General features: G+C 42.9%; 1 protein-coding gene and 1 non-coding gene across 2 annotated transcripts; one reads left to right on the top strand and one right to left on the bottom strand.

Annotated features, from left to right (window-relative positions):
• On the bottom strand, nucleotides 1–12,695 carry LOC106605518 (phosphatidylinositol-3-phosphatase SAC1-B). Its single transcript, XM_014201259.3, has 18 exons — nucleotides 12,627–12,695; nucleotides 11,951–12,048; nucleotides 11,188–11,262; nucleotides 10,933–11,060; nucleotides 10,128–10,277; nucleotides 9,854–9,913; nucleotides 9,708–9,741; nucleotides 8,934–9,035; nucleotides 6,510–6,682; nucleotides 6,190–6,338; nucleotides 5,903–6,001; nucleotides 5,607–5,745; nucleotides 4,578–4,647; nucleotides 4,314–4,386; nucleotides 3,373–3,466; nucleotides 3,178–3,270; nucleotides 2,989–3,046; nucleotides 1–2,743 (listed from the first exon to the last, which is right to left on the bottom strand). Exons 1-18 carry the CDS (start codon nucleotides 12,653–12,655, stop codon nucleotides 2,607–2,609), a joined length of 1,761 nt encoding a protein of 586 aa, XP_014056734.1. The 5' UTR covers nucleotides 12,656–12,695; the 3' UTR covers nucleotides 1–2,606.
• Nucleotides 12,696–12,923: 228 nt separating this feature from the next.
• On the top strand, nucleotides 12,924–12,996 carry trnar-acg (transfer RNA arginine (anticodon ACG)). Its single transcript has one exon. It is a non-coding gene; the product is annotated as a tRNA-Arg (tRNA).

Genomic DNA, 12,996 nt, shown 5'->3' with positions numbered 1-12,996 from the left:
TGACTGATGATACATTTATTACACATTTCTAGAACACAATGATGTTTAAAGTGACAAAAAAACACAATAACAAATTAATATCCTGGAAAATAACTGACCCAAAATAAAAACATGTGACAATAATCTAGGCCTATAAAACAATTAAAACTGTGGTCCAGCTTGTTTTCTTCATAATGCATTGAGTCAACAGTAGCAACCCATTTTCATTGGTAAAGCAGTCAAACCAAAAAGATGTCTAAAACTGCTCAAAAATTACTCAGCTTAAATAGCACAATCATTTGTATTGATCATTTTGCGCATCATTCTTACAAGCATACAATGCTTTGTCATTACATTAAATTGTATCTAGGCTTACATGGCACCTAAATCATCTGTTTAAAAACACAGATCAGCAAGAGACACTATGCTGGCTGATTCTTGAATTTGATAGGCTTATGGCTGATAATGCACAGTGGAATGTACTGTTGTCCATTGGCATGGCAGCCGATGTGTACCGAGGGTTATGCTTTATCATAGTAACCATACACCAATGTATTATTTGACGACTACATTTAAAGTTATAGGACATAAGTACTCTCATTGTAATTTTGCACCACTACAGTTGAAGTGGAAAGACACATAAGCGGCAATATAATTAATTTAATATTAACAATATTATACTTTTTTCTCAACATTCTCAGATCAGCAAGTGCCACTCCGGCAGCAGGTAAGATAAGTGTGATCCTGTAATGATTATGTACACTATACACCAGGGTTGGGCTCAACTTCATTTCAATTCAGGAGGTAAACTGAAATTCCCATTCCAATTAAACATGTTCTCAATGCTTTTCAATGAGAATAATGTTGTGAATTGGAATTTAATTCCTGAATTGACTGAATTTAAATGGAATTGGCCCCAATCCTGCTACTAAACACCCCGTCTCTTATAATGACCTGTGGTAAGGAAGCAGAATTTGACTTGGGGCTAGTGCTACAGAGCAGCCAATAATCAAAGGATAAATAATATAGAGAAAGATTGTGTAAGAGAGAGCAACAGTTCACATTCCCATCCAGAGACACACTAAAACACTTAGAAATCGTCATGGGGACAAGTGGCATTTAAAGTCCCCAATGCCCCATGAGACATTGGTTCGTTTAAAATGCCCAGTTCAGTCAAAAACTAGATTCTCCTGTGTTTTATATACATCTCCAGGTTGGAAATAATACTGTGAAATTATAATGCTCTTTTGTATTTGAAAAGACCGCCTGAAATTTCAGGCTGTTTTGGTGGGATGGAGTTTTGACCTGTCTGGGGACATCACCAGACGGTAAAAATTTGTTAAAAGATGAATAACAAAGATTTCCAAACATCTCTGCCAATAACAGCTAGCTCAGCTTTCCCCTCCCCCAAAACCATTCCCAGACAATTATTTTATTTTTGACCATTTTAATTGAAAACAATAACAGTAAGGAATTTAATTGTTACCCAGAAATGACTTGATATTGAGATAGAAATGGCTGCATTGGACCTTTAAATCCATGCTTCATTATTAGCCTAGGTCTGGGCCTCCCAGTCTACTGGTCAAAGACAGATCCTATATAGTTTGATGCTCTCTCACACCTTTTGGTTGTTAGAAACTAATGAGGATTTGTCTTTCCAGCCGTTTCATGAAGCTTTCCATACCTGGGAAGACTAGACAACCAGACCACACAGACAAACATCCATCTCGTCACATCTCAGAGGAATCCTCATGTGAAACCCTTTGAGGGTCTGTCTGTGCACTCAGAAGTGCAGTGAGCGAGAATAGTATGGCCAGTTACAATGGCATTAATGGTGGTGGGACACCCTAACTAAAGTTCCCTATTGAAACAGTTCAGCCCATTCTCTCCCCAACTATTGGCCAGCTAGAACATTCTCAACAACCACTGGCCAGCTAGCATGTTCTCTTCCTGCCTATTGGCCAGCTAGAACATTCCCTCCCCAACCATTGGCCAGCAAGCACATTCCCTCCATGACTATTGGTGACCTAGTTTTGGGATCATGGCTTGGGCTGGGCTGACAGACAGCCACTGGCACCCAATAGGTCAGCTATCACACTACGTTCAGATCGACCACTCAGGGGCAATGACACTGAAACAATATGGCAACCAACAGAGCAAATATGACATGATGTAGCTAGAAGGCGACAAATCAACAAAAAAGGCAAGATTTCTTAAAAAGTAGTTCCCTTGGCAGGTTGCTATGGCAACAACAGCAGTGCCAATTCATATGCATTCCGTGAAGCGGGGTAACTGTGTTACCGTAGTGGGGTATTGTATCATAAAATCAGACTGTTTTCAGCTTATACAGTCAGTCTATGGACAAGGGTAGGGATCTTCCCTAGCCCCAGCCCAAACAATGTGCTTAGTGGTGTGGACAGCAGCAGGCCAGTGCAGAGCGAGTCCCTACATCATACACCTGGCCTTTCTCTCACCCCACCCTCACCCTCCTCTTCCTCATGCCGTTGGCTCAGTAATCAGTACAGGCTCCAGGCCCGCTGATGCTGAGGGTACGATGACGAAGAAGAGTGGGATGAAGTGGAAGAGGAGAAGTCTGTGGGGCGTAGCTGCTTTCCACACGCACACATTCAGTCCATCTTCTCCTTCTGGACCAGCTTGGGCGCGTCTACAAACTCCCGACCATTGAAGAGGATGACGCCGGCCGTCACGAAGCTAGCTGTGCCCCAGAACAGCACATACGCCAGGGTCTCCGTCCACGTGTCACCTGAGGGGGACACAGAGGGTGACTACGGGTAATAGCTAAGTACCGAAAAAGTACCCATCGATAGCACATACTTGCCTAGTCAATACCAGTGGAAACAGTGTTGTAAAACTAAGTACTGCAAAATGTGTTTATGGACCAAATCCTAAGTTGAGATCGGTGCAGGTGTAACTAGAATTTTCAAACAACTTCCATGCCCCTATTAGGATTCAATGCAGAATTGACAAGGGATTCCACTGCTGTCTTACCAGCCATGAGGAGGCAGATGATACACATGGAGAATGCCACAACCATGATAATGGGCAACTAGAGGGGGAGAGGGGAAACAGGAGTTAAATAAGATAACGGAATCTCAATCTACGCCTGTGACTGAAACCAACATATTGTAGCCAATCAGTACACATAGCACTGATCAGGCCTAGCCAATCAGATCTCACCGTGAGGAACTTCCAGTCTTTGGTCTCATGAAGGGGTGTGGTCATGTCTGCCTCGTCAATGGAATAGTTACCCAGGAACAGATCAATAGAGTCCTGATGATCAGGAGAGATGTCTCAATTATCAGTTACCACACACTTAGTCACATTTACAAAAACATGACTAATAACTGCCGCACACGCACACTAGACACAGACCTGTCTGAAGCCGTCTGAGAAGTTGTTCTTGTAGTATCTGATCATGGAGTTCCAGCCGTCCATCACCAGCCCCCATTGTGTCCTCTTCCCTGTTCTGAGACATGAGCAACGCTTCAGTCATCCCTGTCATAATCATCTCTCACACACACTACAAATAATCATCAACGTCATCCTCCACCCTTTCCTGAGCCCGCTCTTACTCAGTTGTGCTCCTGGTTATCACAAAGGTCACGAGCAAAACATCCTACTCCTCCCTGTTCTAAGGGCACCAGTCCATTCAATACTCATCACCAAAACCAGTACAATGTTTTTATGTAGTTCATAGCCAATAATGCATGGCCAACTTCATGGGTGTGTGGGGTGTGACTGACAGTGGGATGGTACTGTGCCAGCAGAAAGACAACTAGTTAACTTCATGGGTGTGTGGGGTGTGACTGACAGTGGGATGGTACTGTGCCAGCAGAAAGACAACTAGTTAACTTCATGGGTGTGTGGGGTGTGACTGACAGTGGGATGGTACTGTGCCAGCAGAAAGACAACTAGTTAACTTCATGGGTGTGTGGGGTGTGACTGACAGTGGGATGGTACTGTGCCAGCAGAAAGACAACTAGTTAACTTCATGGGTGTGTGGGGTGTGACTGACAGTGGGATGGTACTGTGCCAGCAGAAAGACAACTAGTTAACTTCATGGGTGTGTGGGGTGTGACTGACAGTGGGATGTGACTGACAGTGGGATGGTACTGTGCCAGCAGAAAGGCAACTAGTTCTCTGTCATTGTATAATGGACAAGTTCTATTGGAATCCATAATATCCTCCTACAGCCAGGTGAACTCAGTGACTTCCTGATGGAATGGAGTGCGTTTCTATGAAGAGAGCCATTCCTGTGCCCTAGTTTGCTAATCACTAGATTAGCAAGAAACACATGAGCCCCTCTCTCTCACCTTGTGAAGTCTGTCTTCAAGGCCCCTGTGCCAGCATACTGCTTGGCACACGCATTGGCATTGTCTGCCCATGCTGCAGCGAGCAAGGGTGAGAGAGGGAAAGGGGTGTGGAAGAAAGAGAAAACAACATATTTAGTCATTGGAAAAGGGGGAGGATTTCAATCATGTTAAACCATAGTGTTGGAATAATCTCATAAGGAAGACAATGCTGTGCTTGTGCTGGCAGAGGGGTAGGAAAGTGTGCAGATTTCAGCTGAGGATTACCATTTTTGTAGATCTTCTCGAAGTCGGCCTGATCTTCAATCCTCTGGCCCATGTGGAGAACTCCCAGTCGCTGCAGATAAACAAAGATGTGTGGTGAGATACTGCAGTGGCCTGACCACAGGGGGCAAGGTGGAACCAAGATGGTCGCCATCAGATTCAGCACTGTTGTTTACCAGAAAGACCTTGACGCAACTGCACCTTCATCACCCTGTGGGTCAACCAGCAGCCTAACTACTATACTATTAATACATGTTTCAATGACAGTTTAACCCACAGTGCTAAAACAGTTGAATAAAGCACAATGGTACCTGAAGTATTTATTGTACCTGGGTGAGATGAGACCTGACCTTTTTACAGTCCACATAGGGTCAGATAACTAAATAGCCCACAGTCCAAGTCCACAGAGACAGCAGCTTTAGTCAGAGGCCTTCAACATAGAGTTTGGGTTTTCCAGACTCTGTTTTGTCTGTTGCTCATTTGCAAATGTAGGTCAAGTGAGTTGAAGTAGTATAAGTTGTGAAACGTATGACTTTGTCAAGTCAAAGGTCTATGTTAGGTCAAATGGAGGAGCTCCTCCTAAAATGTAGTTTGCCATTAAGATTTTTACCATTGCTTTTACAGAATGTAAAAGGGAGGCTAGGTCTACAACTTTAATGAACAGTAAAACTCCTGAGGTGGAACATGACATTACTCATTATGTCAAAGACAGAGTGTGTCTAGATGTGGAAGTGTGTCAAACTCGTTCCATGGAGGGCCTAGTGTCTGCTGGGTTTTGTTTTTTCCTTGCAATTAAGACCTTGACAACCAGGTGTGGAGAGTTCATTACTAATTAGTGACCTTAATTCATCAATCAAGTACAAGGGAGGAGAGAACCCGCTGCCACTTGGCCCTCCGTGGAATGAGTTTGACACCTGTGGTCTAGATGGATGTGGTAGGAGTGTCTAGAACTAGTGGGAGTGTTATATATATATATATATATAAAATGGACATGTCTAGTCCGTGTGGGCGTGTCTGGTTGGTGGTTCCCACCTCCAGCTGTGACTGCAGTGAGCGTCGTGCCAGCAGACTCTGGATGACGTTGGTACGGTCCAGACAGTCCATGCAGTTACTGCGGAACATCCCTTCCTGTTGCACCAGAACGTTCCCATCCACATCAACCAGGAAGTACCTGACCAACCAATTAAACAATTTGATTCCTATTTGATTTTACAATAACATTTGTCACAAAACAAATCAGCAAACCACAGAGAGATGAACACCCCCTCCAAAAAACAAAGCACACAAAGACAGAATAACATGGCCGGCCATGCAGACTAAATACTTACCCATACTCATCCTGCATCTCTGTCACCATATCGACTAAGATCTGCAGGCGATGCCACCTCATCCGACTGCATTCCTTGTGGAAGTCAAACGCTATGTACCTAGAGGTGCACAGTACAGGGAGAAATGTTATGTAAAATCCAATTAAATCATTTTCTTTAAGGGGTTAGTTGGAGTTCCACGGCTTTAGACAGAATGTTCACCCCTAAAAAAAATACATTGATGACGTTAGATGAAGACGGGCATAGTCGGATCAGAATGAATGATGGGGAAAAGCTATAGTCCTTACTTGACCATGCGGTTGCCCAAGCTGGACACCATTTTGTCAAAGGCCTGTTCCAATTGCTTCTCTGAGCCTTTCTGGTCGATCAGATTTAAAATCACTTGCTTTCCATAAATAATGATCTGCGAGTCAAAATGCCTTTGGAAGCCATCCAGCTGTGAAAGCAGGACAGGACAATAAAGGTAAGAAAGACTGACTCAGTATAGTAATACTCAATATCATATACCTCTACTGTAATTAAATGACTACTTCTACTGTACAATAAAATGTTTTTCTGTTTGAACATGAAATAAAAAAAAATATGAATATTGTAACAGGTAGCTTACATGGTCGATGGTTTTGCTGATCTGAGGTTTTGGTTTGTACTTGAGGTTGGGTCTTTGGGACCAGTAGAAGGGGATGGAGCCTCGGGTCTGTACGAATGAGGCCTTGCCCCCGCTGTACTGGACAATCTGCTCTGTCTCCACAAAGTTAGCTGCATGACCCTCTGAGTCAATGCCTGATGGACCAAATAGACATTATGTAATGATCCGTTTGAATGAGGAGTGTTTGACAGTAAAACTATAAAGAAGTGGACAGGCCAATATTATCTGCAAAGGGCTGGTGTGTGCAGGGTTTTGATCCAACCCAGCTGTAAAACACCTGATTCCACTAATCAAAATATTGATTGAAGACCCAGCTAGCATTTAACGTTCTGAGAACCATGTTTCTTAGAGCTTGGTGAGAGTGTGGTTGTCCTATGGTTATTTTGCAAAAAACCTTCCCACAACTTTCCGGGAATGGTGCAGGACAGTTCATTGCTTGGAAAATTCTCAGCACATAAAAAAATAAAAAAATTAAAAAGGATTTACTTGGTACTTCATTACCTTAACAGAACATTTCCTAAAAGTTCAAACATGGTTACAATGAATTTCAATGTTCTAGGAACGTTCTCCAAGTGGTTTGAAATTGGGAATAATTCTAATTATAAACTAAGATGAACAACTTTGTATTTGTTAGAAAAATATATGGCATACTAGCTTCATCCTGGTGGCGCAGTGGACTAATTCCATTGATCGAGAACAGAAGAGCATAGGTTTGAATCTCACCTACGCCATGCCACAATAAAAGAAACAAGTTTGAATGATTAATGCCTAAGCATATGAAATTTCCATGTGTCCTATCTGTGCACTAAACAGTTAACCCAAAACTAAGATAGCAGTGTTAAAAGTCCAATTGAGACATTTGCTCAGAATGTTAATAAAACCTAACAGGAAAACTTTCAGGGAACCATAGTAAAACATTCTCAAAACCTCCCTGCAAACAAAAAATGTACGTTGATGACAGCTTTGCCATTCTCTCAACCAGCTTATGAGGTAGTCACCTGGAATGCATTTCAATTAACAGGTGTGCCTTGTTAATTTGTGGAATTTCTTTCCTTCTTAATGCGCTTGAGCTAATCAGTTGTGTTGTAACAAGGTAGGGGTGGTATACAGAAGATAGGCCTATTTGGTAAAATACCAAGTCCATATCATGGCAAGAACAGCTCAAATAAGCAAAGAGAAACGACTGTCCATCAATACTTTAAGACATGAAGATCAGTTAATGCGGAAAATTAAGAACTTTGAAAGTTTCTTCAAGTGCAGTCGCCAAAACCAGCAAGCGCTATGATGAAACTGGCTCTCATGAGGACCACCACAGGAAAGTAAGACCCAAAGTTACCTCTGCTGCAGAGAAAGTTAATTAGAGTTAACAGCAGCTCAGAAATTGCTGCCCAAATAAATGCTTCAGAGTTAAAGTAACAGACACATCTCAACGTAAACTGTTCAGAGGACTGCGTGAATCAGGACTTCAAGGTCAAATTGCTGCAAAGAAACCACTACTAAAAGACATCAATGAGAAGGAGACATGCTTGGGCCAAGAAACACAAGCAATGGACATTAGGCCAGTAGAAATCTGTCTTTTGGTCTGATGAGTCCAAATTTCAGATTTTTGGTTCCAACCGCTGTGTCTATGTGAGACGCAGAGTAGGTGAACGGATGATCTCTGCATGTGTGGGTCCCACCGTGAAGCATGGAGGAGGAGGTGTGATGGTGTGGGAGTGCTTTGCTGGTGACACTGTCGTGATTTATTTAGAATTCAAGGTCACACTTAACCAGCATGGCTACCACAGCATTCTGCAGCGATACACCATCCCATCTATTTTTTTTTAACAGGACAATGACCCAATACACCTCAAGGCTGTGTAAGGGCTATTTGACCAAGAAGAAGTGACGGAGTGCTGCATCAGATGATCTGGCCTCCACAATCACCGAACCTCAACCCAATTGAGATGGTTTGGACCGCAGAGTGAAGGAAAAGCAGCCAACAAGTGCTCAGCATATGTGGGCACTCCTTCAAGACTGTTGGAAAAGCATTCCTCATGAAGCTGGTTGAGAGAATGCCAAGAGTGTGCAAAGCTGTCATCAAGGCAAAGGGTGGCTACTTTTAAGAATCAAAATTGTATTTTGATTTGTTTAACACTTTTTTGGTTATTACATGATTCCATGTGTTATTTCATAGTTTATGTCTTCACTGTTATTCTACAATAAGGAAAAACCCTTGAAAGAGTAGGCGTGTCCAAACTTTTGACTGGTACTGTATATATTACTGTTTAGGTGGAACAAAACCCCCTGCACCCACACCGGTCCACTGTGGAAAAGATTGTCCATCATCCCCACTCTAGTCAGAAAGCTCCAGTTAGACGTGCTGGTGGATGTGGAGTCAGTCACCTCTGACGTAGTAACGTACTCCAGCCCTGAAGCAGCTCCGCCTGGAGATGATGTTCCAGTCAAAGATCTTCCCATTGATGCAGCAGGACTTCATAATGATGACTGGACAACACATGGTCAGGGATAACACGGTCTTAACCTTTAAAGCCTAACTTTACCTCCTGAATTCAACCGTTCTCTGCCTCCTTTTCAGAAAATGTTTTGGAGTGTTGTGATGTATAGAAAAGTGGGCTCCATCATATAATGTCAATGGATCCCATTTCCATTGTCTGTAAATACAATACCCCTAATTTCCCAAATATAATGTGACCTGTATGAATCTCTAGCTCCCCCTTGTGGCTAAAGGAGCAAACCACAAGTTCACTTCTATTGATATACATGGTGTGTATGTTTTTCTCAGGGAAAAGAATGACAAGACTAATCCAGAGTAATGGGGGAATCACTAGCTGGTTTACATCCAGTCACTCAGACTGATAAACCCCATGCAAAATATGAACGTGAAAATGACCATGTGATCTAGTGTGTTGTGCACACATGCAACTGATCACAGAGGGTAGATTTCCAACTATTTACAGATTACAGGGTTTAAACTGCAATGCTGTTTAACAGTTCAGTCACTCTAAACAACCGCCCTGTCAATGACCTCTCTCACATGGGCAATATCTGTTGTCTTACAGGAAGTGGTAATGAGGTCTTCCTGTTTATGAGAATTGAAGAGTGGGAAAAGTCTTAATCTGGAGTTTGTAACAACAACAAAAAAGCATGAAAGGATACAGCCGTGGACAACTGGGTAAGCAAACCTGTGCAGCTGTCAAGAGAAGAACAGAGACAATGCAGTTTAGAAAGATCATAAGATCTGTACTGGAGCGTATTCATTTTATATTTACCACAAGTGGTTAACATGTCAGTTCTGTCCTTACCTCTGGCTGTGGCATGAATTCTCTCAACAGGTGACCATTCCACACAAACCGTTGATCTGCCTAAAAACGAGGGCAAGAAAACGACACATCTTTATCATAGCATTCGACTTGTTTCCACATGCCCTGCATAGGAAATGTCTGCATCTGTACAGGACACAAGTACAAACACATTATTCGTGTTTTCATGAATGTATCTCCAAATGGAAACATGTTTTTACATTATTTTCCTCCCTCATATACATACATACATACATATATCCCCTCATTCTCTCACCCTTTCCAGCAGGCTCATCTCCTGGAACTCAGGGCTGGTGTTGGCAAGTCTCTGCAGAGTGTGGGTCAGGTCGTAGTCTGTAGCAAAGTAGAAGCCGTCTGTGAGCAGAACACTGTTGATCATGGACAGGAAGGCTTTGTTGTCCTGCATCTGATGAGGTCAGAAGATAGGTCAGGTGGCAGGTTGAACAAGGAAAGTAGAGAGGTCAAAGGTGAGAGGTCAGGAGGAAGGTTGAAGAAGAATTTAGGTGGAACGATGGTTAGAAAGTATCAGATGACCACTATCCTTCTAAAATAATATATACAAGGAATCTAAACTTATATACTATAAATAACATCTCCTCCACAGAGTACTGCAACTAGAAGCCAACATAGAGATGCTCACTAATAAAGAAACACTTGTCTAGACTTGGGGTCAGAACAGAGTGTTCTTGTAACAGCTACATGATGATGATACCATCTGAATGCAGTACTTGTTCTGTCTGTGAGAAGGGGTCTCTTTCTCTTTGCCCTTCACATACACTTGACTGTCTACAGACACACTGTCTGTCGTTGACCGGCTCCATAGCCAATTCAACACATGGCATCTATGTCAGCTCAGATGCCTAGCATTCTTAGTCCAATATGCTGCTTTCGTATTGGTCAGGCTAGGGTTTTCCACTGGTCAGCATCCACATCAAAACAACCCACTGTCATTAACAAGGAATCATTGTGAAACACTCTCTCCTTGGCCTGAAACATCCACAGTCATGTTGAGCTTGGGTGCTTGTGGGCTGGCACTGGGGCACCAACTCACACCTCCCTACCTGGTTGTCTGTCAGGTGCAGCACAGTCTTCTTGTAAGAGATAACATCAAAGTCCATAGCCTTCCACACGGCATGGCCCAACAGGTCACCCACCTTCTTCTTCTTTGTGATAACGATGAGGTACGTGCCTGGGGAGGGTAGGCAGAGAGGCACAGGTTTCGCTAAAGTAAACACTCACCCTGTTGAGAACATTTGTGTGTACACAGGTAAAGTCTTCTCAATGGATAATTTTACAGAGTGCAAGATTGAACCTACCTGCCACCAGACGGATAGTTCCCATGATCCCACATATTGGCCTGGTGACCGCATGGGGAGGAATGTCCTTCCTCACTAGCGGGACAAAGACAAAGAATCATCATTTTTTAAAACATTTTAGTCATTTTAGCAGACACACTTATCCAGAGTGACTTACAGTAGGGAGTGCATACATTTTCATACTGGTCTCCCATGGGAATCAAACCCACAACTCTGCCATTGCAAGTACAGTGCTCTACCAACTGAGCCACACCATTTTTTCATTGCCTTTATGATCACAAACCACCATTCGCTCATCTTTCAGGTCGCTGCAGCTAGCGACTGGAATGAGCTGCAACAAACACTCAAACTGGACAGTTATCTCAATCTCTTCATTCAAAAACTCAATCATGGACACTCTTACTGACAGTTGTGGGTGCTTTGCGTGATGTATTGTTGTCTCTACCGTCTTGCCCTTTGTGCTGTTGTCTGTGCCCAACAATGTTTGTACCATTTTGTGCTGCTACCATGTTGTGTTGCTACCATGCTATGCTGTCGTCTTAGGTCTCTCTTTATGTAGTGTTGTGTTTATCTCTCCTCGTGATGTGTTTGGTAGGCCGTCATTGTAAATAAGAATGTGTTCTTAACTGACTTGCCTAGTTAAATACAAATGTATACAATGGACTTGGTCAGCCTAAGACAGTATCATGCCATGATGATATATCACACACACACACACACACACACACACACACACACACACACACACACACACACAACATACCAGTGAGGATCATTTCTGTGGACACCCTGTCAATGGACAGTACATCATTGGAGCCGTCATCACAAGCCTCAATGTAAAACTTCTCTGGGGTAGTGTGCCTATGGGGTGGGGTGGGGTGGGGGGGAGTGGGCACAGAGGAGGGAGATACAAAATCAGTGACCTTGGCATGGTGACGCCTTATACAAAGGGAAAACATTGGCTTGATTTGGCAAACGCTCAACTTAGTTAGTGGCTAACGTCACCACAAGCTAGCTCACACATACTAGCTACTCACTAGCTGGCTCAGTGGGCTAACTAACGTTAACAGCTAAGCTAACTCTATTTTTTAGCTAGCTAGCTGCCTGCTTCATCAACAAGATCGATTGAATTCTACCACTCATTAAATCGAAAGGCAGATGGCTAAATAAGTACTGTTACGGACAACACAACTACACATCCTTGACATGACTGTAAGCTAGCTACAATACTGTAAACTGAAACAATTCCAGCATACGAATGACTGCAGCCTGTAATTGCTGTTGAACGTTAGCTAACTAGTTTATCATCTACTAGCTAGCTCTAGTCTTACACCTACGGCAATTTTCTCTCATCAAAATATGGCAACGTTTTCAGAAAAGTTGTACTAGCTAGCTTCTGAAAATAAAAGACTGGAACGATATATATTTTCAAGACTTACAGGTTGAATTTCTCATAGGCGGTCGCCATCTTTAGAGGTCTGACCTAGTGACGTGTCAATGAATGTGCACATTGTATATTATGGCTGGACCGGAGTTCGCGTCCAGGGCCAGACATTTAGCATCGTAGTAAATTTGCAAACTATGATAAAGTATAGGCATAGGCAATTTATTATGTATCACACACAAATACATTATTTGATCAGAGTTACAGTTTAGTAATCGTACTATTATTCTATAAATCCTTATATCGGATCATGAAAACTTTATAAGCCATAAGTCCCCGTCCCACTTTCAGCGGGCTAGTGGCGCAATGGATAACGCGTCTGACTACGGATCAGAAGATTCTAGGTTCGACTCCTGGCTAGCTCG

This window comes from Salmo salar, chromosome 05 (genome assembly GCF_965601325.2).
Source record: "Salmo salar chromosome 05, fSalSal1, whole genome shotgun sequence".
Classification (NCBI taxonomy): Eukaryota; Metazoa; Chordata; class Actinopteri; order Salmoniformes; family Salmonidae; genus Salmo; species Salmo salar.
Note: the sequence above shows the minus strand (reverse complement) of the source record. Positions and strands in the feature narration are given on the sequence as shown.

Excerpts from the sequence above, each read along its gene's own strand:
- LOC106605518 (XM_014201259.3), bottom strand. The coding sequence starts at position 12,655 with ATGGCGACCGCCTATGAGAAATTCAACCT. Across the intron at positions 6,683-8,933 it reads AGTACGTTACTACGTCAGAG|GCATTGACTCAGAGGGTCAT; the intron begins GTGACTGACTCC and ends TTGGTCCATCAG. Across the intron at positions 4,387-4,577 it reads CGAGAAGATCTACAAAAATG|CATGGGCAGACAATGCCAAT; the intron begins GTAATCCTCAGC and ends TGCTCGCTGCAG.